Source organism: Psilocybe cubensis, chromosome 9 (genome assembly GCF_017499595.1).
Source record: "Psilocybe cubensis strain MGC-MH-2018 chromosome 9, whole genome shotgun sequence".
In the NCBI taxonomy this organism is placed as follows: domain Eukaryota; kingdom Fungi; phylum Basidiomycota; class Agaricomycetes; order Agaricales; family Agrocybaceae; genus Psilocybe; species Psilocybe cubensis.
In genome coordinates this window covers 2,527,812-2,553,737 of record NC_063007.1, presented here as the reverse complement: position 1 = coordinate 2,553,737, position 25,926 = coordinate 2,527,812, and the positions used below count along the sequence as shown (strand labels likewise).

Here is a 25,926-nt window from a genome sequence, read left to right as displayed (position 1 = left end):
ATTTTGAGGTTGGGCCTATCGATATGAAAATAGCTGTAAGTTGTCCTATTGTAGATAAGCTATATAAGCCATGAATGCAAGGGTAATGAACAACTGGTGAATTTCTTAGGTCTACATAAATAAGTAGGCCTTTAATGATATAGTCATAAATAACCATTTAGTTGTTGTAGGTAACAAAGTAGGCCATACAATGCTGGAGCAACAAGAAACCTTTCAAAATTCAAACAGATTTTGATCAATGTCGAGTGGCAAGATATTTGAAGTTCCGACTTCCTTGCCGAGCCATTGCCGGCTCAAAGCCTCAAAAAGCGAAAGCAGCGATTCTCGCACATGTGAACGGCCAAAATGTAAAAATGGCTCATTCAATCTCCAATCAAAACCTGCCGATTGATCGCCGGCTCATTAAGCGTTTCATCGATTTCGGATATAATAACGATTCCTCCAAGGGAGGACTTGTAATAACTAGTCTACTAAAGTATGTTTGGTAGTCAAATACCAAAATCTAAAATAAAGAGGGAGCTTTCCCCCATCAAGTTCCTCGTTTCTTTACAACAAGAGGTAGCTGACTTTCCAGTGAGGTTGCGCCCTTGATGACAGGGATCATCAATAGACCAAGATTCCATACGATATCCTTATCCTTCGGGAGACTGAACTCGAAGGACTGGAGGAATAATGCCAAAACAACCCCTGCTCGGAGATTCAGTATATCAGGCAATAGTTCAAAGAATAAGTACTCACTCATCTCTAGCAGAGCAAAGTTGAAACCACTGCGAGAATCATTCAGATTTGTGCAATAATATTATGAAAATAAACTCACATGCAAGAGCGGTTTCCAGCCATAAACGTCATTCTAAAGCAAGATTAAACAAGATAAGACATTAAAGGTCTTTAATAAACTTACTGGTGTGCAAACACGCCAGAGTAGTCGCGAATCTTGGTTACGCTTTCCGGGAGTTCTGAAAGCCAACGCTCTGGTTTCCATTCACCAGCGTCGTCACCCCATGTCTTGGGATTATGATTTGCTCCGATAACGTTGACAAAGACGTCGGTTCCCTTTTCGACGAGTACTTCGTTCAAGATTGTTCCGTCTTCACCAGTGATAGGATGAAGCAGTGGGAGAACGGTGTCTTTAAGCGTTCTGAGCAAGTCTTTAGATGCCGGTCAAAAAAAAGGAGCATTAGATCACTTACTGACGGAAGGCAACAGGAAGAGGGGGGAACCTGGAGAAGAAGGTGAGTGTCCACTTTTTGGATTCAAGACTGTCGACAAACATACACTCGCAAGGTCTCTTTGATGACGGCGTCCATATAGGGCAGGGCCATCAAGTTGTTAAAGTCAATGGCATCGTCTTGATTGTGGTAAGCCTCGGAAATCTCGGCGCGTAGCTTCTCCTGAGCTTCAGGATGTATAGCGAGCTGGTGGAGAACTCTGGAAATAGCAGACGAGGTTGTGTCCATGGCTGTGAAAATGAGCGTTCTGGGCATAGAGCAACGTTAGTTCATTCTTGGATCGGACTCTGAGTGTCAAAGGAGAACGCACGATGTCTGCGCAATGAGCTCCTCGTCGGACATGCGCTCGGAATCGATAGATGTTTGGTTTGCTTTCACTGTTAGGTGATGATTAGAGCTGTTTTAAGCGGCAGAATGAGCAGCAATCGTACGTAGAATTCCGATGATGTTCTTCGTCTCGCTTGAATCATCTTCAGCTGCGAGAGTCGCGTCCTGCGCCCGAAGCATCTTCTTTCCTTCATCCTCCATAATATTAACAATAACCTCCAGACTCTTGAGAAGCGGGAACGGAAGGAATTTGATCATGAACCGACGGAATTCGCCTGGGCCGAGATATTTGAAGAATGGTGTAAGGGTACCGATAGGAAGCAAAGCAGATAAAATGGCTCTGAAGAAAGGGAATAAGGAAAGATAGTGTCAGTAGATGGGCATCAAATATCGCACTTTGTATGGGGTACTTACGCAAGCTGCTTAGTGGCAGTGGAGAACGTTGTCGGTTCCGACATCTTGCCGAAAGAGACCCCCATTCCACCTCGTCCAATAGCTTCGAGGGCCACCCTGCTCAACCATGCAGTAAGGTCAATTTCCTTGGGGCCCTTTTCAACCATTGCCGAGATAGCACCCTCTAGCTAGTTGTTTCCAAATTGGTGAGACAGAATCCCGAGTAGAAAACTGCCACTGGAAAGAAACGTACCTCCCGAGCGATAGACACAAACATGGGCGTCATGCCTCGTAAATTCTTTACAGAGAAAGCGGGTGTAAGCATCCTTCGCTGCTTCTTGTGCTGAGCACCGGCTGTAGAAAGCAATCCAGGTCCGAACAGTAAATCGTTTGTCCTGAGAATGCGTTGTAAAACGGAGTTCAGATTGTGGTTATTGCTGACCACTGATAACTTACGTCGTCCAAGCCTCCCATTCTTCAAAGTTATCCTGCTCTTTAACCAATAGATGATGCAAGGCCTTTTGGTCATTGATCATTAGAGACCGTCCCTGTATGTTGAAAATTAGTGGTAAGTAATATCCTTTGGGCAGTTGCCACTCACACCAAAAAGAGTCGACAACTTGGTTGCGCCGCCGTAGGTGTTGCTGGTGTTAATAACCCAGTCACGACCCGTAGTAGGAGCAACAAGATCGAATAGATTTCCTGAAAAAGAATTAGAAGAGATAGCTACAATCAAGTGGTGAGGGGTTATACCAGTCAAAAAGGAAGAAGAGCGAGGCCCTGGGATGTTGGGTAACTTGGACGCCCGTTTGTTGTAAATCCAGACAGCGCCAACGCCGCATAGCGCGAGCGCACAAAGCCCAGGATTGTCGAGCACAAAGGCAGAGACTGACGACATGACTGAGCTCGGTGAATAGTGGTATGGAAAGCAGTACTTCATACCTCGTTTTTATACTCATTATAAATACAACCCAGTTGACCGAGTAAAATGTCAGATACTAAGGCCCCATAAAGTAGCAAATGGGCATTTAAGATTTGCAGCAAAAGATCGAATACCTCGGACCGCAAATCTTGATAGAATCGCACTACAACGGCACCAGGGGCCGTGGATCTGAGGAAGATAGAATAAGAAAGAAAGATAGTCGGAGTAATGAATCAAAATTGAGACCGACCTAAAAATACATCCAGTGTTTACTGAGAGATTCACATACAATCACCCTAGGGGTCACTTATAATTATCTAGTAAAATGAAGTAGGTCAATTGGTCAGAGTAATAATCCATTGAACGCGACCAAAGATACGCCACAGTTTCAATTCTGAGCAAAATGGCACGAGAGGATATCATTGCAAATGTAAACTATGACGTTGAATAATTGAATTGACCTCAGGCACCTGGCATAGGAGTCATCATCCAACCATTGACTAGTCCACGATTCATAGACCATGGTGATTTCTACATGACCACTGCAATCGCGCTTAAATCGCACAGTGCACGTCAAGCCCGACGAGCTACACAGTGCAGAGGAAAATATGTGGAAGCTGTAATTGTGCGACGAGCCTTGTCGAGGCCAGATTCGGCAACCGGGCGGAAATGTCATCCGCAAAAGTACCCAAGGTACACTTACCACAGTGGGCCAAAAATTGGAAGTCATGATGAACGTTGATTGCCTTTTCAGGCAATCCCCTGGATGGCCGTGTCGTTGTAGTGCGCGATAAAATAGCGACGTGTGGCAAAACGCGAACATTTTTACAGCAAGCCGAAGGATGACCGCTCAGCATTACACGTACATGGAGTTCGAGAAGTTCCACTTCGAACGTTATCTTTCTGTTTCTGCTCGAGTGCGAGAAACCGGGGCAGAGCAACCTCGAGGGATGAAGCTTGAAGCTTGAAAGGCCTATCTCTCTCTTACTTCACCAGCTCGGTCTCGACGGTTTCTCGAGGGGCATTCCTCAACCAGCTCGACATTCTGACCCTCGGGATTTCGCAAAAAATGGGCGACTCCGCTTCGAGGACAGGCTGGTCGAGTCATTTGTGAAGGCGATAGGTCGAGGGTAATGGTCGCCAATATCAGGGTGGGTTACTTCTTCCCAATTTCCTGCTGAATAACGTGAAGTAATGTAGACATACAAAAGGTAACATAAGATACACCGTGTCAAATGGGATAAAAGCAAAGCAAACATAAAGCAAAGCGGATGGGGACGGGGACGGGGACATGGGGCATTCATGTTATCAGGTGAATGATTCATCGTTTGTCGCCTTTTTAAGGGTATCCTGCCATTGGGCAGCAAGACTTGATAATGTCTTGCTACGAGCTGATCGGATGAAATTATACATTAGCTTGATAGAAATAAAACAGCACAGATGACATACCGAACACAGATAAGACGTCCTTCAAGAGGTCTCGTTTGGAAAGACCTGCGACACTTGGATTCCAATTTTCCTCTTTTCCAGGACGCCTAAAAAGGACGTTAGGTCACCAGACATACAGGTAAAAAAAAAAAAAAAAACAAACCAATAAACTGGCCCAAAAAGCTCCCTCACCAGTTCCTCCGCCTTACTTCTGAAGCCTTCATCTGCCATCTTCTTCGCATAGACCAACAGCGCCTGTTTATATTCCTGTGGGCTATCCAGAAGTCTTGTTGCATGCAGCTTCGTTTCCAGATGGGCAAGCGTTAGTGCAGAACTCCACCAGCTCGGCCTCGGGATCTCCGCAGCACTCTCGTCCGGCGGACTGGATATGCTGCCCTCAATGGCGGTCATAATACCGCGATTCGCGGTGCTCGCGTTGCCCCGTTGGCGACTTTGCCAGAAGTCTGATCCATCAGCATACCATTTGTCAGCAAGCTTGACCCAGGTAAGAAGAGAAGGATCGTAAGAATATACAATCCCGTTGGAGCAGTGGGCAATAGGTGCACCATTCTCTCGTACCGCCGCAGACACGAGGCGGAAGTTGGGAGAAGAGGATGCAGCGTAAAGAGTGCGGATGGAGGTTGGGGGAAAGTTGGCTGTTTGTTTTTTGATGTTCCTGCAAAAGTTTCGAACGGTGTTAAAATTAGACTTTGAACTTGGAGAAACGGAATAAGGTGCGTTTACCATGAGTGAACCTCTCCGTTGACGGTCATCACGAGTAATGCATTTCTACATCCTTCAATTACAGAGCATGGGGCACTGAGAGCGATGGTGGGCATGATTCTGTAAATCGTTTTAGTCATTCTTTAGAGCAAGAAATCAAGACAAGAATCTCACCGTCTACCGGTATGTGAATAGACATGAATTGTCCCGTCCTCCATTGCTACTGCACAATATGAGCTAGTAGCTTTGACAAGCAACGCCGGTGATGGCAGATAATCTAGCCATTCTGTTTGCTTGCCACTAACTAGAGCAATTTCCGTAGTTCCTACAAGCACACAGTTAAAAATAAACAAAGTACACATTCTCTAAATCCCAACATACCGTTTTCCTCAATATTTTTTGCTTCTAGCACATCACCACTCCCTTCGACCTCAGAGCTCACATAACTCAGCAGCTGGGGATTCGGTAATAACACCTCTTGCATCCCGGACCCGCTCCCCCACGCTCCCGGGCCAGCATTCGCGTACGGGTGCCTTCCGGGGCCTGTCCCCCACGCAGCTATTGGCTTGGGCACATGTACCTCCAACGGACGGTCTCCACCCAGCGTGCGCGCCTTCACACCCTTCGGGTTCATATCATCTGCAAGGTCACCGACTGACGACACTTTCCTCTTGCCCTTCGCCAGGGTACTGATGCTGCTGATACTTTGATCGTTGAGGAAAGAGTCGACAGGCGCCGCGTCTAGCTCCATCGCGGCATGGGCTAGATCAGCAGCACGGCGCGCCCAGCTGCTCATGGATGAATCGCCGAACGTCTGCTCCGAAGGGTGGGGGAACGAGGATCCAGAGAAGTTCGAAGGCGCCAGCGAGGTTGACTTCACGTCGTGCATTTGTGACATTGGGGGGCGGTTTGAGGGCGTGCCATCGCCAAGGCTCCCGTTGGACCTGATGACGGGCGCAGAGACAGAGCCCGGTGGGATAGCGCTGCCACTGGTGGGCACGTTGATGCCGGTGCTGGAGACGAGCGTGGCGCGTTTCTTGTCCTTTGGCGCGCGTTTCGCGACGAGTATGTTGACTTTTTCTGGAGACGGGTTGTTGACGAAGCCGTTGGCCTGGTGCGCCTGGGGAGCAGTGACAGGCTCCTGTTTTGAGAGGTGCGAGTAGCCTTCGGGAAGGGGAGGGGGGACGAACCCAAATTTGGCGAGGTACTGTTCCTGGTCGGCGTGTGTGGCAATACCTTCGAGTTCGGAGGAGTCAAATTGGAAGGCACCGATGGTACCATCGGACGATGCGGCGTAGAGGGTCATTCCATCCCATGACCTGTTGTATAGAGATAAGTCAATTCAACAAAGATTAAGGTATCACGATTCATATGCGCACCAGCTAAGGTCCATGATCTGCCGTTCGAACACCTCCTTTGCCACGATAAGCGGCCGAGCTGATTTTGTCTGCCAAACGGAGACAGACCTGTCGTCTGCACCAAGAGCCACCACAGAGCATATGTTGGATGTCGAGATTGGAGCTGAAGGATTACGGAGAAATATGTGGGGGTTGTAGCACTATGGGATCGATGAGACTCAGACGTGAAAAGAGAGAAAGATGAATAACAACTCACCGCCACTTCAACAGTATTTTCGTGTCCGACCAAACTAATTTCTGATGTCCATGTGTTCCGAGTAATTACTGCGGCAATGAATACATATCCTTTGTTATTTGTCGCGTTAGACGCTGTGATGTGAGCACCGTCTGGAGACCAGCTTAAATGCATGGATTTTAATTGAAACTTAAGAGTTGAGAACTTGCACACGCCCACCTTAGCCGACGGAAGAATGTGCTGCCAGGTGAATCCTCGAATGGCTTTCTGACTTCAGCTTCTAATGACCAATCTGTAGTTTTCCATATCTTGACGGTTCTATCATCCGACTGAGTGGCCATGAATTCTCCAACAGGGTCCCAGCAAACTCCTTTTACAAAGCCTTGGTGCTGGTCAAGTTTGCGTAGACGTTCTAAAGGTGAGTTGAGTTGAGTGCGCATGGTCATGCATGACGACACCAACGTACCTAGTGTGTATCCACACCATATAATTACAGCGGAGTCCAGTCCCACTGATGCGAGGTATCGGTCGGTTGGTGACCATGCCACGTCGGTTACGTCTACGGAAAGAAGAAGAGTGAGGTTTAAAGTGACTGCTGTCAATGTAATATACGAACCACTTTCATGGCCTTGCAATCGTTTCAGAGGTTTCCAACCTTCAACATTGACGTCGTCAGTTCCCCAGACCTTTCCTCGAGCGTTTCTACGCGTCTTGAGCCAATGTTGGTGAGACACTGAAGGTAATGCTGACCACTTACGGATCGTGGTCCCAAACCATAACTGTCTCATCATCACTCCCACTAGCCAACCACCTCCCCGAATGCGCCCATCTCACAGTCAGAACTGGTCCGGTGTGCATTGTAAGAGTGCACAGTGACTTTGGCGGCTTGCCTGACAGCTCAGAGGCTGGGTTGAGTATCGGTTTTGTGCTCCATATCCGAATCTTCGCGTCGAGCCCGCCCGTGGCAATCCGTGATCCATCTGGATGCACATGAACAGAGAATATCGATAGTCGTTTGGTGTGCTGGTCAGATTTGGCGGAGTCCTTGTGCATAACCCATTCTGGCTTGGTGAAATGCATCCTCACACTGAATATCGAGGATACTGGAGGTGAAAAGACAGGAAACCGTTGTTCGTCAGACGATCAGTTAGAGCGACGAAAGGCCGGCAGAAAAGGATGTATGGTCGCCGCCGTGGTCGTCGTTATAAAGGTCGTGGTCGTGGTCGTGGTCGTGGTAAAGGTGTGACGGTGCTTAGCTTTGGTTCTTACGGATTTTGTTGTTGTTTAGTGGCCAACGGTACGGTTCCATCATCCTAACGGCAGCATAACATCCACACCCCCAGGCCACGTCACCTCATTCAACGCTTGTTAGAGGAAAACGCGATTGAGATATTTCATGCTTCAAAATTGAATTGTGCTGGAGTATGTTTTGTTTGGCACTCGCGAGGGGCGATCCTGGGCGGATCGCAGCACAAAACAACACCGCATCAGATTTGGCATCGAAACATTCTTCCACCTTTACTCTCTTTACACTTCCACCACAATTTCATGGCATTCAATATACGCACAATAGATCTTCAACAGGGCGTCGGCATCATATTCATGTGCGTGGCTTGATATCGGTCTTTCCTTCATGTATGAACCACTTAGATTATGGGCAATACGCTTCCCCAAGCTCGCCATTTTGATCGCAAATTACGCCTAGGATTACTTTCTGGTGTATGGCTTCAAATCTCACTCACGGTCCTTATCTTTCTTCTACTGCTGGGAAACTGGAATGATATGGAAAAGCTTCCGTACCTTCTGCGCCTTGCTCTCTGCCAGGCCCATGACTGCATTGTATCCATTGACAAATCAACAAACTTTGTTTCTACCAGCCTGCTTCGACTCACTCCCGGGACAGCTTCCATAAGAATAACGGCCGAATTGTTAACATTCAAACATCAAATTCGAATTCAGAAAGCTGAATCTGAGATGACGGAGGTATTCGTGATTTTCCCTGCCATCACAGAAGTGGATCTCCCGCGTCAAGGGACGTTGCGCCATCTCTCTACTTCGAATGCACCATATTCTTAATCTAGGCGACGCCTTCAAGGACAAATAAGCATGCATATGACCCACAAACGCTATTATCTTTCTGTTCATGCAAAGATGGTGTGCTTCTCGCCAATTCAGTAAAGTCCTTAATACCAAGAAGCGCGCCGTCTCTTTGCGAACCCAACGGAAAGCACAGACGCCCAGATGTCACCGAACTCACCCGCCAGCCAAAAGTCCGGCTCTATCTCCGAATCTTCAGGTTCGATCGAAAAGAAATCTCAGGTAGAGGTGGATGAGAAGTCATATCGCGGTGACGACCTGGTGGAAGATGAGCCTGAACCACTCAAGTTCGTCACATACCTTTTCCGCCGTCATCTGTACAAGCCTCGCGATCTCGATGCTATTGCTACTCGACGCTCTGTCTATGACGACCCTCATTTGTCCCCCCATTACTGGCCAACACCGGAGTACGAGAACATTCATCGTTTTGATCCAAAGGCTCGTTGGACGGTCAGAGAAGAAAGAGTGCGTCGCAATTTTTTTTTTATCCTTGTTCGATCTGACTTGAGATCTTCCAACTCAGGCTCTGGTTCGAAAAATAGATTGGAAGATTCTTTTATGGGCGGCTATCAGTTTCTCTGCTCTTAATCTGGACAGAAACAACCTCAGTTTGGCAAACAGCGACGGCATACTTAAGGATCTAAAACTCTCCACAAATGGCAAGTACCGTTCCTTATTTCCTTCTCTTCCATCTCTAATTCTGAGTTGGTATACAGATTACAATCTTGCCAATACCCTCTTTAGGATTTCATTTTTGAGTGCCGAATTACCATCTCAACTTATCTCCAAACGGGTAAGTTCTCTGAATCTCTTGGGAACGTCAATTCTAACCTATAGTTTTCTCTTACAGCTCGGTCCCGACAGATGGATTCCCATTCAAATGTGCTGCTGGGCGCTGGTCACTGTGGGACAATTTTGGCTCAGTGGACGCACCTCTCTGCTCGTTTGCCGATCCCTTCTCGGATTTATTCAAGGCGGATTTATTCCAGATCTAATTCTATACCTCTCTTGTACGCATCTAGTCCGCATTGTTTTGATCGAAATTGACACTTCTATTTCATTTAGATTTCTACACTAAATATGAACTCCCGTTCCGACTTGCTATCTTCTGGGTATCCATGAACTTGTGCAGCATCTTTGGGAGCTTCCTCGCAGTTGGTGTCCTTCGGATGCGTGGTACACTCGGTTTGGCAGGATGGAGGTACAGAATTCTCATTCTCTATGCTACCTACGCAACTGACCAAGTGCATTGTATCGGCTTCAGATGGCTTTTCCTGATTGAGTATGTTCTATTCTTTATTAAATCACATTCTTTGAACGTCATGCTCATCATCTTGGCAGAGGTTTGCTAACTCTTGCGATCGGTATCGCGACATTCTTCATGATGGTCCCGTCACAAACGCAAACCAAGGCATGGTATCGACCCAACGGCTGGTTTAACGAGCGCGAAGAAATTATCGCCACCACGCGCATCCTCAGAGATGATCCGTCCAAGGTACATCTGAATTTTTCTTCGAAATTATGACAAGGGACGAACGTCGTTTTGTTTCTAGGGAGATATGCACAACAGAGAAGCACTCTCGTTAAAGAAACTGTGGAAGGCCGTTTGCGATTACGATCTTTGGCCACTCTATGCCATGTTTGTTACTTTCTCTTATCCGTGGCGTACCACACTCACAAGACACATTCATTACAGCGGCCTCATGTTTGGCATTCCTGTCACCCCACCAAGCAGTTACTTGACGCTCTCCCTACGCAACCTCGGCTTCTCCACACTGGATACTAATCTGCTCACTATACCATCCCAATTCGGAAACATCCTTGCCATGCTTTCCATCACCATGGTCTCCGAAGTCGTCAACGACCGCGCGCTCGTTGCAATGGCCGAAGCGCTGTGGGCCTTCCCTTTCCTCATCGCGCTGCGTACGATTCCAACGACTTCAAGTCCATGGTTGTTCTACGTGAGTCATTATCGTATGCTTGAAATTGCTCCGGTAAACTTACTAGGCAAAATAATGACTAGGGTATTACGACTGGTTTGCTGTCCTTCCCGTACACGCACCCAATTCAAGTTGGGTGGTGCTCCCGCAACGCCGGAGGTGTAGCATCACGCACAGTGAATGCATCCATTTATAACATGTTCGTATTTTTTTGTATTCTACAAGAAAAAATATTGATGGGTCTGTGGTTCTTAGGTTCGCACAAGCTGGCGTTGTAGTTTCTTCAAATATCTATCGCGCGGATGATGCACCCCACTGTCAGTCCATTTTCTTCATACTCGGAGAAGCTTTTTTTCTCAAGGTTGCTCTACTTGATGTAAAAAGACCACCGGGGCACAAGCTGGCTTATTGGTGTTGCCGCTTTCAACTGCATCATTCTTTACCCCGGCACCAAACTATACTACAAATGGCGGAACGCCAAAAGAGCAAAGGTGTGGGATGCCATGACTAACGAGGTTGGTTGTTATTATTGCATTTAACCTTATAACTTATTGTTTTTCCTGTTTTTTTCAGCAAAAGAGTGAATATCTCTCCACGACCAAGGATGAGGGCAACAAGCGCCTGGACTTCCGCTTCGCCCATTGATAGGCGCCTATCACATTTCAAAAATACTTTGATGTATTGATTAAACGATTACGATTCTCCTATTTACTTGTATCCACTTCGCGTACATAACGATAGCAACGATGATTATGATTTGTTCACGCAGAGATACCTTACTGTTTTACTTGTGATCAGGTTTACAAAATGTATAAAGTACTTGTACAATATCAGTACAATTACCCATTTTTAAGCACTATTTGCTTTATTTTTGAAGTTGTAAACTCCACACGCACGTGCAATTTTTTTCTATGCTTCCTGGAAAACCGCAGCGCATTGCTCCAGCTTCTTTTGATATCATCTAAAGCCCCCTCAGTCTGCCCAGAATTTCTGACAAACTACACAGTCCAATGTGATCGCATTCTCCAATAACTTGAAGACCACAGAAGACGAGTCGATTCTCCGACGAATCCTTCAAAAATTTAAAGTTTAAGATTGTCAAGCTCTGTGATATCCTCGAAAACATCGCAACTCAAATGAGCCAAGACCATTTGACTGTATTAATCAGCGAGTGATTTCTCTTAAATTTGGAGCGGTGATTCTTGGTGATTGGAAGGAATTTATTGGCCGGATGAGCACCAAAAATTCCCACAGATGCCCTCATTTCTGTGGCTTCTTACGCCAGACCGTTTCTTGAACTGATAAGTTATCTAACCACCTCTTAGTGTCAGAAATAAGTACAATTCAGGAACACTTGACTGGAAACTGCAGTCACGGAAGAGTATCCGCGCTTCACTATAACACGGTATACGAGGTCGGGGAAGTGTAAAAGACGAAGTATGATTCAATCAGGTCCCAATTAGACGGAATCTACGTGGGTTCTTCCAATATCTGAGTCAAAACCTGAGGGATTGAGAGAGGTGGCTCAAGGATCTAGATCTACATTCTTCTGAATCATACTAACTTGCCTGTGTACCATGAGGATCGACGGACGTTTCGCGGACTTCTTACGACGCATTAGAGACAGTATAAAGTTACTTTAGTTCAAAAATCGGCGGCTCATTTGCTTATTTGAGATTTTGAAATAACAATCTTAGTCTGCCACTTGCTTTGTATTCATCCCTCGTGCCCCAAATACAACTGTCTTTCCGACGTTCCGTCGCCGGCTCTGTAATAAGTTTAATTATTGCATAATTGCTACCAATTGAGATCTGCGTCGCCTAGAATGTTTTCGTACCTATGAATTAAACTGTTCCTTTGTGACTCTGCTCTGACTTGAATCGTCTGGGTTGGGTTGTAACGAATGCAGATCTCACTCAAGTCACCGCTAGGAACTTTGCCGTAACTTTGCCGATGCCGATTCTATGTATTTGTCAGCAATGGAGCAAACAACGCCAAGTAACATGCTTTACCAGCTCATAATTGATTTTTGATTTCAGTTCCTTCAGGTTTCAATAGTTTTCTTCACATCCTCAGTCTCTTCAATGCTGGCCTGGATTATGCTGCTCTTTGAGTCATAAATGCAACGTTTGTCTGAAAATTCAGAACCTGGCATCAGGAGCTGGTCGATTCATCACTTCTGCGATCTTACGCCGTTAAGACTCTTGCGCCATTACCTGGTTCGACTGCATCATTTCTTCATTATCTAGGCGACATGCTGCCACTATAGAGTCCCATATCAAAAAAAGAACGGGACATTGACTTCTAAAACGCTATTTTGAAGGCGTTTGTGCCAAAAACATCAGGGAATGGTGTGCTTCTCGCCAATCGGGGCGTGGGCCGTTCTCATCCATGCAAACGCTCGTCTGCAGTTATAACAAGCCGTCTTTCGATTCAATTGAACCTCTCAGAGAGCTCCAAAGCCCCCGACCGCATTGCTCTACCCGCCATGTCTGTCGTTCCTCCCAAGCGCGAGGTTTCTCCAGACTCTGCGTCCACCAACTCTATTTCCAAGAAATCCGTGGACACCGAAACCAAGCCTGTCCGAACGGACGACTTGGTCGATGCTGAACCTGAGCCGTTCAAGCTTTGGAACTTCCTCTTCCGCCACCACTTGTATGTTCCTCGCGATTTGGACGCCATTGCGACGCGCCGGTCTGTGTACGACGACCCAAATTTGGCACCTCATTACTGGCCGAAGCCTGAGTACGAAAACATCCACCGCTTTGATGTCAACGCTCGCTGGACTGCGCGAGAGGAGCGGGTGAGTACCTGTGATTATAGTTAGTGGTACTCAACTTCTAACTTCTACTAGGCTCTAGTTCGCAAGATAGATTGGAAGGTTATGTTGTGGGCGGCGATCAGCTTTTCGGCGTTGAATCTGGACAGAAATAATCTGAGTCAAGCAAACACTGATAACTTCTTGAATGACCTTAAGCTTACCACCAATGGTTAGTCGATGTCTTTTTGAAATAACGAATTCTGCTGACGATCAACTCGGATTTGTTTAGATTTTAACTTGGGTAACACTGTCTTCCGCCTTGCTTTCCTCTCTGCTGAGCTACCTTCCCAATTGGTCTCTAAACGTGTATGTATAATACTACTTTAATTTGCTTTCTTCCAGTTAGCTTACATCTGATAGCTTGGGCCTGATCGTTGGATTCCTATTCAAATGTGCGGCTGGTCAATATTGACATTAGCTCAATTCTGGCTTACTGGACGATCTACGTTCCTTCTGTGCCGTGCTATTCTTGGGTGCGCTTATTTCTTGATGCCTTTTATTCTACAGAAATTCAATTTGATTCTTCAGCTTTATCCAAGGCGGATTCATTCCTGACTTGATCCTCTACCTGTCCTGTAAGAACTTTTCCTTATAACACTCAAAATACGCGAAGTAACTCAACAATATTGCAGATTTCTACACGAAGCATGAGCTCCCGTTCCGATTGGCCCTATTTTGGATGTCTTCCAGCGTCTGCAGTATCTTTGGCAGTTTTCTTGCGGTCGGAGTCCTACGAATGCGAGGAATTCAAGGCAAAGAGGGATGGAGGTGCGTTCTGTCCTCGCGTGGTTTAGCAATTTTAGTTTCTTACCCAGTCTTTATTCTTCTTCAATCAGATGGCTCTTTTTAGTGGAGTACGCATTTCTATTTGTTTCGAGAATCATCTGCTTATTTTGGAATAGGGGTCTCATCACCTTGACCATTGGCATCGCGACCTTCTTCAAAATGCCTCCTTCGCCGACTCAAACCAAGACATGGTACAGACCCAAGGGTTGGTTTACCGAACGAGAAGAATACATTGCCACTTCACGCATTCTGAGAGATGATCCCACTAAGGTACACACTTTCTTTTCGCGGTTACTGGTTGGTATCTCAATCAAAATGATTTAGGGTGATATGCATAATCGTGAGGCCCTTTCTCTTAAACGCCTTTGGCAATCCATCTGCGATTATGATATGTGGCCGTTGTACTGCATGTACGTGAGACTCTTATTTCACCAATGCATCTACTCACCCACACTTCCACCAGTGGACTTCTCTTTGGTATCCCTACATCTCCACCCTCGACATATCTTACCCTCTCCTTCCGCAATCTCGGCTTTAGCACCATCCACTCTAACTTGCTTACAATTCCATCACAAGTCGGAACGATGATCACTATGGCTGGTATCACATTAATTTCAGAAAATGTCAACGATCGAGCATGGGTCGCCATGTCTGAAGACTTTTGGGCTCTTCCTTTCCTGATTGCTTTGCGAACGCTTCCGGAAAATACAAACCCTTGGAAATTCTACGTATGTTATTTGACCTATTCTGGTGTCATAGATGCTAATTGCGACAATGTAGGGTCTAACTACCGGTCTCCTCTTTTATCCCTATACACATCCTATCCAAGTTGGATGGTGCTCTCGCAACGCCGGTGCAGTGGCGTCTCGTACAGTCAGCGCATCGCTCTATAATATGTACGTGAGGTTTGTTTTTTCCTCTGGTCTTCATGCTGATGTCTTGTTCGATATAGGTTTGTACAAGCATCCTCCATTATTTCTGCAAATATATACCGCAAGGACGACGCACCTCTTTGTGAGTTATTGTTATTCCCTTTGGATCATTAAATGAATACTGAAGTTTTTGCGATGAAGATCGACGAGGTAACAGCTACCTCATCGGTGTTTGCGTCTTCAATATTTGTATTTTGTATCCTGGCACGAAGTTGTATTACAAGTGGCGCAACAGCCAGAGGGCTAAAATTTGGGATGCAATGACTAGCGAGGTCAGTGATTATACGGTTTGAACGATGTACCCTTGTTGATATTCTTCGCCCGCAACAGCAAAAGAGTGAATACTTATCCACGACGAAGGATGTCGGAAACAGGAGGCTTGATTTCCGATTCGCTCATTAGACCTAGATGTCGTGAAGTACATGCTGCGGCACTTCTGTTGACTCTTACGCTTCTCCTGACCTGTTCTTTTATTTCTCCTCATGTATTCATAAGTAATCTGCGATATTTGATATTAACTGATTGTCGCACCTGCACCTGTTCAATTGTTTAAACGAGCATCATTATTTCGGAATCTGGAACCAACAAAAAACCTAGACTTGAAAAGCCCCTATAGCGGCGAACTTTATCCTGAAACCAACACGGGCCTTCTGTTATGAATGACATGCTAGCACAAACGCCAATGCCAGGTGCCTTTGTGCTATCTTATATTCATATATCTGGCCCAGCAGGCCATTGATACGCACGTCTGAGACCCTAGCTCAGTTTATCATTGCGCTGGCCCCGGGAAAAACGCTGAGAAAAATAGAATGTTGATATGCCCAGATAATTCCGATAATGGCCTCAAAATAGTCGGGGGTCACTGTTATCGGCCTCGCCCAAGCACAGCCATTGTTGTTGGTGGTCAGATGTCGTGGATGTGGTGGCATGCCGCAACCATGTTGAATGGTGGTCATAGCGTTGTGCCAGCGGACTTTAAATGGCAGAACCATGATTAGTTCAGGTCGCGTCCCATTTTCCTTCCTTTCTTTCTCTTCCCCCATCCACAATGTCTGATAAAACCACTGGCTATCGTCTTGAATACGCTTCCTCAGCTAGAGCTAAATGCAAGGGTCTGTCTTTTTTTCTTTTATGTTTGTTTTGTGTTTATCGTCGCTCATAATGTTGTTTGAACCATTTGTCGTTGTGCGCTTGTTCTTGGATCCTTTCAGGCCCTAAACCATGCAGCGGTACGCCAGCACAGTGTTTGATAACACCACAATATGACTCATTTTCTTTCCAGGAACCGCCATTAGCAAAGGCGAACTTCGCCTGGGCACGCTCATTGATGTGAAGGGCGCCAAAAGCTTGTAGGAAACCCTGCACTTCTTCTGAAAGCCTGGGCGCTCACTCCGTTTATGTTTCAATAGCGTCTGGAGGCACTGGGGCTGCATAACCAAGAAAATTATTGAAAACATGAAGAAGAATTTTGAAGAGGCTTCAGAACTCGATGGCTATGAAGAACTCAAACCGGATGACCAGGCTCGCGTTACCAAAGCATGGGAGGATGGACACGTTGCCGACGAGGATATACCCCCTAGTGCCAGGAAACCAGAGAATGAGGACGACGCGGAGGAGAAGCCTAAGAAGGCTGCAAAGAAGGCACCCGCGAAGAAGAAGGATGCTGAAGATGGTAAAGATGGGGAGGTAGAGGAGAAACCAAAGAAAAAGAAGGCCGCTGCAAATGGAAAGGATGGAGAAACAGCAGAGAAACCCAAGAAGAAGGCTGCCGCTCCCAAAGTTCGTTCTTGTGTATGTCTAAAACTCTTTTTACTTATTGCTACATATTTAGAAGAAAGCTGCGCCTGCGAGCGACGCCGAAGAGGATGAAATCGACAACGATGAAGAGGTTAAACCTAAGAAGAAAGCACCTGCTAAAAAGGCTGCAGCTCCTAAGGCAGAACCTAAGGAGAAGGCACCAGCCAAGAAGCGCGTATCGAAGAAGAAACAGGTTCGTAATTCACTTTTGGTGCCTTTTCACTGTCTTAACTTTACATATATAGCCGGAGAGTGATGAAGAGTCCGCAGAGGACTTCTCCAAAGAACTCGGTGACGTCTCTGCTGGCTCTGATGAAGATGAAGATGAAGAGGAAGAAAAGCCAAAAAAGAAAGCACCTGCAAAGAAAGCTCCCGTTGAGAAGAAGGAGAAGGCCAAAGCTGAACCAAAAAAGAAAGCAGCGCCCAAGAAGGTGGAACCCAAAGAGGCATGTCATAATGCCACTATCCTATAATTGATCATGTTCTAACTATGACACTCAGGACGAAGATGTAGAGATGGACGATGCTGATGATGCCGAGGACGGAAGCAGCAAGAAACGCAAGGTATGGTTATATGTGTTCTCATTGAACCTGCACCACATGTCTAATTTATCCCCGTTAGCGCGCTCCTGGTAAGGCTGCAGCGGCCAAACCACCCTCAAAAAAGGCAAAACCGACTTCCAAAGGCACCACTAAACCTGCATCTAAAGCCAAGAAGACCAAAGAGGTTGTCGAAGAGGACGAAGCGGACGACTAACTCCATTGCACGCCAATTCTACAAGTGCTCAGGCTAGAAGGAATCACAAGCATGCTCTTCTTCTACGAAGTCAATACCCACATTTTCGGATTTCGTCTTTGTTAATTTTTCTGTTTGATGCTTTCGGTATTGATTCCGTTGTCACTTCACGGATCATTTGTATTGTAGTCTCACTATTTTAATTATTTATTCTACCTGTACCATCCTTGTTGTCTTATCCAATTGCTTTTCAAGATTTAGATATCGCTCGTCACTCCCGTTTTCCAATGATTTCCTCGCCAGTGGCTCGCAGCATATACCAGCCATGATTTACGCATGTCCTCCTAGAAAGACCGCTTACGCCTCTACGAAATATGAATGAGGTCCACTAATTTGTAGGAAGTCTAGAGGAAATTACCAGAATCCAAGCAGAAGTCTCCCCCTATTTAACTAATAGGGGTTCGACGTCATCTTAATACTTGTTCATGATCTATTTATAATTCTAAGTCTCAGCTTTCCTCAGTCATTCTTCGACACTCACACATACATACCTTACTCTTTATCTAAAGACTTCAATCCGACTCTTTCTAGCAATGGAATCAACTGTTCCGCCGGACTATTCTTCCCGCGTTCCTGAATCTACGTGCGTTCCCGTTTTGCTACCAGGCGCATCCAATGCAATATTACCTTCGGCTGACCTGAATATCCATGGCTGTTACGCCTAGAAATCCATATGCACGCCAACCATCCACCCATACTTCGCCTGCCGTAGGGGGTGCCCCGCGCGGTGTGCGTTACCATACCCACACCGCCCCGTGCACGCGCATCATAAAACCGGACGAACTAACGGGTTACATCCAGACACCGACGACCATCGTCGGCAAAAAGTTCATGCCCAAGGACGGCGAAGACATTTGGGAGGTCATGGAGGTGACGTTTGGCAAAGGAGGCTGGAGCTCGATTGTCCAGTTTGAAGGGCACGATGAGAAGCACAGGATGATCTTCGAGGATTTTGTAAGGATGTTAAGGCAGGGGACTCTTAACGTCGTGGAATTGGAGTGATTGGTGCCATTCAAGACACGGTTTGGATTGTGTGCATTGCTTGTATATGGTTCTGGTATGTTAATTGCCGTTTTGCACGCTGAGGGGTCATGCTCATAACTGATTTCTTACACAAAAGCTTTCACGCCATGCTTAATCGTGCTTTATCTTAAGTGAAATGCGTTCATCATCTTTATTTTCGGAGAGTCAGTACTCGCCTTTTAGGTGTGCGTCGATTTGGAATTACGTACCACAGTTTTATGCGGACTTGAGACTTGAAGAAAGGATTCCGAGCTGGTAAGCATTGTGATCAACTTGGGATTAACCTTGTCTCGACATTGTAAAGTCAATTTGTCACATTGTCAAGGCACCCAACTTTGTGCACCAACGTGGACAATAGCGCATATTTGACTTGGAAGGAGCACTTATTAAGCCTATCATTGACAACTGAATGGATAGCGTCCAATTGAAGACTAAATCAGCGTTCTGATGTGTCTTGACGGTGAAATGGACAACTGTCAAGGTAATTGGTGGTCTAACGGCTATCTAACTGAGATGGGTACTAATGGATTCCTACGTTTGCGTTTTTTAAATTATCAAGATGATGAGAAATAGATTTATTCTTGCCCGAGCGATTCATTTCATTGCACGATTGAAGTTAAGATATTTTTTTAAAGAAAAAGACTCAAATTTCTTTATCTCGCGGAGTATGTGCGGGCGCTTAATGCAAAATGGCATGAGCTTCAGTGTGCCACTAGTTTAGAAGTCAAATAACAACGTTGGGGTCTTGCTACTAGCCTACTGACGATACTAGAACGTTTTACGACTGAATATTTTCGATTCTTCTCCGACGGTGCGTTAGTTCTTAATGTCTGATACTTGGCGTCACTCGTATTCAGAAAGGTATAAAGTGCATAGTTTTATCTATCTCGAAGAACAACAAGTGTTCGCAGCTCTATCAACCACTCACTTTTAAAGTAAAGCTCAATGACACTCATGAAATTTAACCTCATCTATTTGCTTGCAACTGCAGCTATCCAAACTGCTGGTAGCCCTACTGGCAAAGACATTTTGCAATCCAATCAATGCAACAATGGTTCGATATTATGTTGTGAGTTTTACTGACCATATTGCATTGGAATGTAATAATCATAATAAACATTGAATGTGCTGAAGGTGCTAGCGTTCAATCTGCTAGTACCCCACCTGTACCTCAGCTACTTGGACTTTTGGGACTTGTTGTCAGCAACCCCAATATGCTTGTCGGATTGACTTGTACCCCAATTTCAAATGCATCAGGTGCAAGCTGGTAAGACAACATGCTCTTCATTGAGAACAGTAATTAACGGTGCTTAATCTATAGCTCCGCGCAGCTAGTATGCTGCCAAAGCAATTTTTCAGGTAGGCGTTGCATCTGTCAGGTTTATATTCCTTCAAGTTCAATGAAATTAATATATCTTTTTATGTTCCAAGGTGGCCTCGTTGCATTGGGGTGCAACCCTATCATTCTGTAGATGTATTTCTAAACCGGCGACAGTGGCATGCTTTCAAAATTATAGCTATAAAAAATATAAGGCTTTGAGAGCACTAGTTAACCGCAGGTAAAAAAACTCAGCGGGTTATGGGTCATATTCGTAGACGACATTGTTTTGATTTTGAAGGCAATTTTTCAGAGAATAGGAATCAGAAGTGTTTGTTCTAGTAGATAAAATATCCTAGTCCAGAAATCAACAAAAATTGGAATCTGTATCTGCAAGAGTCTAATACATCCTCTCCCTGCCAGTGTTAGTACTAGTGGGCAACTATAACTCATTTTGAATTCGAAGTCCCCAAGGAGGCCGTGGGAATCACTTTGGTGATTGATCAAGAAGCTGTTGCCAAACAACCATTTTCGGAATTCGTGGACGCGCGTCGCGTTCTGAGCTCTGGATATCACTTATACCTTACCGCCATGTCAAACCCACAGGAATTCGCAATCCAAGTTCCTTCAGAAGACCCCAAGAAGAAGAAAGAAAAACCGGAGAGCGACAAGCCTGACTTCAAGGGTCTTTCGAAAGTTGGGAAAGATGTGAAGGGTGGAAAAGAGGAGGAAGGCGAGGAGCTGGTGCGTTCTAATCTGAATGCTTGATCAACCAATATTCAAGGTTCTATACAGTCAGAAGAAGACCAACAACTAAAAGAACAGCTGGAATTGCTGGTTGAGCGATTAAAGGTGCCCAATGAAGTCGGTCATCTCTGGTGTATGCCGCTGACGCAATGCATTAGGAACCTGATACTAAACTTTATGCACCCGCCCTCGAGCATCTCCGTACGCTGATCAGAACGTCTACATCTTCCATGACATCTGTACCCAAACCATTGAAATTCCTACGACCTCATTACCCCGCACTTCAAGAACTGTACGAAACTTGGGCTCCATCTGCGGACAAGGTCAGCTTGAGTTGCTAACTTACTTTGCCGTTCAGCTGACATTCACGTAGAGTCTCTTCGCAGACATTCTCTCAGTTCTCGCTATGACCTACTCCGATACCGAGCCTAGAGGAACCCTACGCTACCGCCTTTTATCTGCTTCACAACGACCCTCAGATTCACCTCTCGCCGATCCTGGAACATGGGGTCACGAATACGTTCGCCATCTCGCTGCAGAGTTGGGAGACGAGTTCGCGGTACGGACACAAGAAGAATTAGATACCACTGACGGCGTTGCAAAGTCTGAACCTACTACCCAAATCCCTGGATCTATCGAAGATCTGCGCAATCTGGCGAAGCAATGCGCTACATTCCTTCTGGCGCACAACGCGGAGCCCGACGCGGTCGATCTTCTTGAAGAGATGGAGATTATACATGAGATTGTAGAGTTGGTCGACGAGAACACGTTTGGACGCGTCTGTCAATACATGGTCCGGTGAGCGGTATTTTCGATTGATCTGGGTCCTATCATAATTAACGAGCTTCCAGTTGTGTAAATCTTCTACCACCACCAGACGACAATTTGTTCCTGAGGACAGCGCATGCCATCTACGTTAAGCATCACAAATTCCCCGAAGCTCTATCTCTTTCTATTCGTCTCGGAGATCCCGATCTAGTGCGGGAGGATTTCAATGCCCCTGCCAACCCGTGAGTTGTTCAATTTTCATGGACAGTAAATATAAGTTTAACCATCGATGGTCAGTGTTATGAAGCGCCAACTCGCCTTTATTATCGCGCGCTCTCAGCTGCCCATCGAATGGCTCAGTCCTCCGGGCGAAGAAATCGAATTTGAGTCGGATTTGCAAGATTGTTTGTACAACACGAAGCTCAGTGAGCATTTCCGCGCTTTCGGCAAAGAAGTTGGTGTTGAGGAAGCCAAGAGCCTTGAGGACGTGTATAAATCACACCTGGAAAACACGCGTAAGATGTGTTTTCAGTTACTTTCTCAATCGCTATTAACCTTTTATCTCAGGTTCGGGAACATCTGCTAATATCGATTCCGCCCGCGGAAATTTAGCCGGTACATTCGTTAATGCATTCGTGAACGCCGGCTTCGGAAACGATAAGTTGATGGTTATGGCCGATGAAGGTAACAGCTGGATCTACAAGAACAAGGACCACGGAATGATGAGTGCCGCTGCGTCACTTGGCTTGAGTTTGCTCTGGGACACAGACATCGGTATCAGCCATATTGATAAATATACCTACTCGGCGGAAGAGCATATCAAGGTGATGTGCACTCAATTTCGAGGTCGTTACCTTTTTTTAATGTAATTTCCTTGCATAGGCTGGCGCTCTCTTCGCCACTGGCATGCTGAACTCGGGTGTCCGCACAGAAGCCGACTTTGCACTCAACCTACTCTCTGATTACACAGAGAACAAATCGGTGCCTTTGAAGACCAGCTCCTTCATGGGGCTCGCCCTCGCATACACCGGGTCACACCGCGAAGAAGTTCTCGCCCTCCTTCTACCACACATCTCAGACGACGTTACGATGGAAATCGCCAGTCTGGCTTCACTGGCCCTTGGATTTGTCTTTGTAGGGAGCAAGCATGGAGAAGTGTCGGATACAATCTTGCAGGTGTTGATGGAAAAGGCAACAAAGGAGGGCGACAAGTCGTTGGATGAGAAATGGGCGAGATTCATGGCTCTCGGTCTAGGACTTTTGTATCTCGGTGCGTTCTTTCTTTACTTTTTTTTTGCACATTGTGGTACTGACTTTGGTATTAGGCCAACAGGACGCCTCCGATGCCACCATTGAAACTCTGAAAGTCATCGAGCACCCGATTTCCAAGACCGCCCAGATATTGGTTGAGGCCTGCTCATTTGCCGGGACAGGAAACGTTCTCAAGATCCAATCAATGCTCCACCACTGTGACGAGCACGTCAACGCCGACAAGGGAGAGGAAGGAAAGAAGGACGAACCCAAGAAAGATGACACTTTCCAGGCTTTCGCCGTTATTGCCATTTCTCTTATTGCAATGGGAGAGGACATTGGTGCGGAGATGGCCCTGCGGCAGTTCAATCACCTGGTACATATTCAGTCCATCTCGCTGTATCCCAATGAACCCTTTGCTTAATCGTTCATGTTTTACTAGATGCACTACGGCGATCCCATCATTCGTAAAGCCGTCCCCCTAGCCATCGGCCTTGTCAGCGCTTCGAACCCACAACTCCCCATTCTTGACACACTTTCCAAGTATAGCCACGATAACGACCTGCAGGTGGCCATCAACGCCATCTTCGCGATGGGTCTAGTCGGCGCCGGTACAAATAATGCACGCCTTGCGCAGATGCTCCGACAACTTGCTGGATATTATCAGAAGGAGCCTGACTCGCTGTTTATGGTGCGCATTGCGCAGGGTATGGTGCACATGGGCAAGGGTACGATTGGGTTGAACCCCTTCTTCGGCGATCGGGACATCATGAGTCGGCCTGCTGTGGCCGGCCTGCTAGCGGTGCTGACGGCGTTCACCGACTCGAAATCTTGTAAGCGATCGTGTTTTTTATGGCCTAGTCATTTGAGTGTGTGCTGGGATACTGATCCGGTATGGTTTGATTGCAGTTGTGCTTGACAAATATCACTGGATGTTCTACCTCCTGACTCCAGCTATGTACCCTCGATTCCTGATTACACTGGATGAGAATCTGGAGAATAAGCCTGTGACAGTCCGTGTGGGTCAGGTAAGTCTTTCCTTCCCACTCATTTGTATCATATCGTCGTTTGCTTACATACTTGTCATCACCCCTAATCAAGGCCATCGATGTCGTCGGACAGGCCGGAAAGCCACGGACGATATCTGGATTCCAAACACATCAATCACCTGTACGCCTCGGTACAACAGAGCGCGCCGAACTTGCAACAGAAGAATTCATTCCATATAGTCATGTGCTCGAAGGTCTTGTTATTTTGAAAAAGAATCCTGGATGGGAGCAGGAGGATAAGATGGAGGTGTAGATTGAGTGATAGAATTTGTTTTCGGAATTCAATTTTTTTGTACTAGTTCTGTTTGTCATATTTTAATTTTGTTTTCTTTTTTTTCGTTGTTTTTTTGTTGCTCTTTTTTTTCTATTTTTCTATTGTTTGGTTGGATGGTAGGAGTCGGAGTGAGTTGCGCGTCGAGATGACTCTAGTGGGTTCTAAATGAGAATCCAAGCTCCAAGGCTAAGCTAATCGACAGGATATTACACCACTGGCGCTCATACATATTTTCAAAGAAAATAAGACCCAGTAATTATGTTTCCTACATTTTTTTGACGTATTTTATTGAATATAGGCTTCGGGCTTCCCTAATTGGGTAACCCCGGACTCTGTATACGAGAAAAATACGTCAAAAACCAACAGGAAACATAATTACCAATACATATTTTTCTATCAAATATGTATCAGCGCCAGCAGTGTTCACTGCGGGCGCCGACTGCTGTAGGTTAAACATACAGCAGTAAACTTACATGTCTTATGTAAGTTTAGGTGTATGTTCAACTTACAGCATATGTGTCGGGAAAACAAAAATTTAACAAAGACATATTGTGTTTGGTGGCTGTATGCCAACCAAACACAATTGCTGTAAGTAGCCTGTAAATAGAATAAACACCTAAATTACACAAATTGTGTTTGTCCGGTGTTAGTAAACCATACACATTTTCTGTAAGTAATACAAACAGCACTTACTGTAAGTAAAAATTACACACAAAGAAAACAATTTGTGTATGTTATACTTACACAAGTTTTTCAATTCATTTAATGGTGTAAGTCTGACATACACAAATAGTGTTCTTTGTGTGTAAATTTTACTTACAGAAAGTGCTGTTTGTGTCATTTACAGAAAATGTGTATGTTTTACTAACACCGGACAAACACAATTTGTGTAATTTAGTTGTTTATTCTATTTACAGTCTACTTACAGCAATTGTGTTTGGTCGGCATACAGCCACCAAACACAATATGTCTTTGTCGAGTGTTTGTTTTTCATACACGTGTGCTGTATGTTGAACTTACAGCGAAACTTACATAAGACATGTAAGTTTTCTGCTGTATGTTTAACTTACAGCGGTCGGCGCCCGCAGTGGTTAATTTATGTGTATAGTTCATTGCTATACATGAATTCTAACCGGAGAAAAACATGGATTGCACGGCAAAACTTATTTATACTTTTTCGAACTTGAATATAATCAATGGATGCTGGCCTTTTGGTTGTGTTGTGCGTATCATTTACAAAAAGTCCGCGCTTGTCTGCATCCTGACAGAGCAGGTTTTCGCCATCTCTGCATTTTGTGTGGATCGACGATGAATGAGGTGGAATCATTATTGTAATTACTCTTTGGAGTAAATCAGAAATTTGTGGAGCGTTTGTCCACTAGTACTGGATCGATTATCTATCGTTCTACTGTTCACTGACGCTACGCATCAAGGACCTCAATCTCGAAAGTTATTTGAAATGATACCTGATAGGCATGAACTGTTCAAGCGGATTGCACATATAGATGACATTCTCTGTGTACTAAACGTCAAGCTCTGTTCTATTCTATGAAGCATACAGACGTATATAATAATGAATTTGAATCGCTGAAGACCTAGATAAAGCTCAAGTTTTAACTTTTAAGTTCACTGAGAGCTACTGATGAAGGCTTCCCTCCTTTAACCGGCCCTGTTCGGTAAGCAAGTCACGATTGACGATTTCCATAAATGGA

At 45.6% G+C, this 25,926-nt stretch overlaps 7 protein-coding genes across 7 annotated transcripts; 5 read left to right on the top strand and 2 right to left on the bottom strand.

Moving 5' to 3' along the window:
* Positions 1-529: 529 nt before the first annotated feature.
* On the bottom strand, positions 530-2,847 carry JR316_0010211 (Cytochrome P450 monooxygenase 81; the record flags this gene model as incomplete). Its single annotated transcript, XM_047895884.1, has 12 exons — positions 530-767; positions 818-850; positions 902-1,138; positions 1,191-1,220; positions 1,276-1,476; positions 1,540-1,606; positions 1,661-1,896; positions 1,971-2,137; positions 2,203-2,344; positions 2,406-2,497; positions 2,551-2,651; positions 2,703-2,847. The coding sequence occupies 12 exons, from the start codon at positions 2,845-2,847 to the stop codon at positions 530-532; spliced, it is 1,689 nt and encodes a 562-aa protein (XP_047745603.1).
* Positions 2,848-4,179: 1,332 nt separating this feature from the next.
* JR316_0010210 (Protein HIR1) lies at positions 4,180-7,695 on the bottom strand (the record flags this gene model as incomplete). Its single annotated transcript, XM_047895883.1, has 12 exons — positions 4,180-4,262; positions 4,321-4,406; positions 4,463-4,975; positions 5,044-5,142; positions 5,197-5,347; positions 5,404-6,341; positions 6,402-6,580; positions 6,637-6,778; positions 6,835-7,027; positions 7,082-7,174; positions 7,232-7,317; positions 7,373-7,695. The coding sequence occupies 12 exons, from the start codon at positions 7,693-7,695 to the stop codon at positions 4,180-4,182; spliced, it is 2,886 nt and encodes a 961-aa protein (XP_047745602.1).
* Positions 7,696-8,856: 1,161 nt separating this feature from the next.
* Positions 8,857-11,297, top strand: JR316_0010209 (putative transporter; the record flags this gene model as incomplete). Its single annotated transcript, XM_047895882.1, has 11 exons — positions 8,857-9,177; positions 9,236-9,505; positions 9,563-9,722; positions 9,778-9,994; positions 10,054-10,207; positions 10,266-10,351; positions 10,409-10,673; positions 10,736-10,851; positions 10,908-10,969; positions 11,037-11,167; positions 11,226-11,297. The coding sequence occupies 11 exons, from the start codon at positions 8,857-8,859 to the stop codon at positions 11,295-11,297; spliced, it is 1,854 nt and encodes a 617-aa protein (XP_047745601.1).
* A 1,843-nt stretch (positions 11,298-13,140) lies between these two features.
* Positions 13,141-15,593, top strand: JR316_0010208 (putative transporter; the record flags this gene model as incomplete). Its single annotated transcript, XM_047895881.1, has 14 exons — positions 13,141-13,455; positions 13,507-13,642; positions 13,703-13,779; positions 13,834-13,946; positions 14,002-14,048; positions 14,106-14,241; positions 14,310-14,327; positions 14,376-14,529; positions 14,584-14,669; positions 14,723-14,987; positions 15,040-15,155; positions 15,212-15,273; positions 15,333-15,463; positions 15,522-15,593. 14 exons carry the CDS (start codon positions 13,141-13,143, stop codon positions 15,591-15,593), a joined length of 1,728 nt encoding a protein of 575 aa, XP_047745600.1.
* Positions 15,594-16,239: 646 nt separating this feature from the next.
* JR316_0010207 (PARP-type zinc finger-containing protein C2A9.07c) lies at positions 16,240-17,745 on the top strand (the record flags this gene model as incomplete). The annotated part of the gene is made up of 8 exons (XM_047895880.1): positions 16,240-16,303; positions 16,403-16,420; positions 16,474-16,540; positions 16,601-16,970; positions 17,023-17,181; positions 17,234-17,419; positions 17,490-17,552; positions 17,611-17,745. The coding sequence occupies 8 exons, from the start codon at positions 16,240-16,242 to the stop codon at positions 17,743-17,745; spliced, it is 1,062 nt and encodes a 353-aa protein (XP_047745599.1).
* A 572-nt stretch (positions 17,746-18,317) lies between these two features.
* Positions 18,318-18,786, top strand: JR316_0010206 (uncharacterized protein; the record flags this gene model as incomplete). The annotated part of the gene is made up of 2 exons (XM_047895879.1): positions 18,318-18,367; positions 18,450-18,786. 2 exons carry the CDS (start codon positions 18,318-18,320, stop codon positions 18,784-18,786), a joined length of 387 nt encoding a protein of 128 aa, XP_047745598.1.
* Positions 18,787-20,716: 1,930 nt separating this feature from the next.
* JR316_0010205 (26S proteasome regulatory subunit rpn-1) lies at positions 20,717-24,193 on the top strand (the record flags this gene model as incomplete). Its single annotated transcript, XM_047895878.1, has 12 exons — positions 20,717-20,869; positions 20,921-20,977; positions 21,031-21,195; positions 21,246-21,670; positions 21,724-21,882; positions 21,938-22,155; positions 22,208-22,464; positions 22,523-22,910; positions 22,966-23,267; positions 23,334-23,724; positions 23,801-23,919; positions 23,993-24,193. The coding sequence occupies 12 exons, from the start codon at positions 20,717-20,719 to the stop codon at positions 24,191-24,193; spliced, it is 2,835 nt and encodes a 944-aa protein (XP_047745597.1).
* Between the last annotated feature and the right edge of the window lie 1,733 nt (positions 24,194-25,926).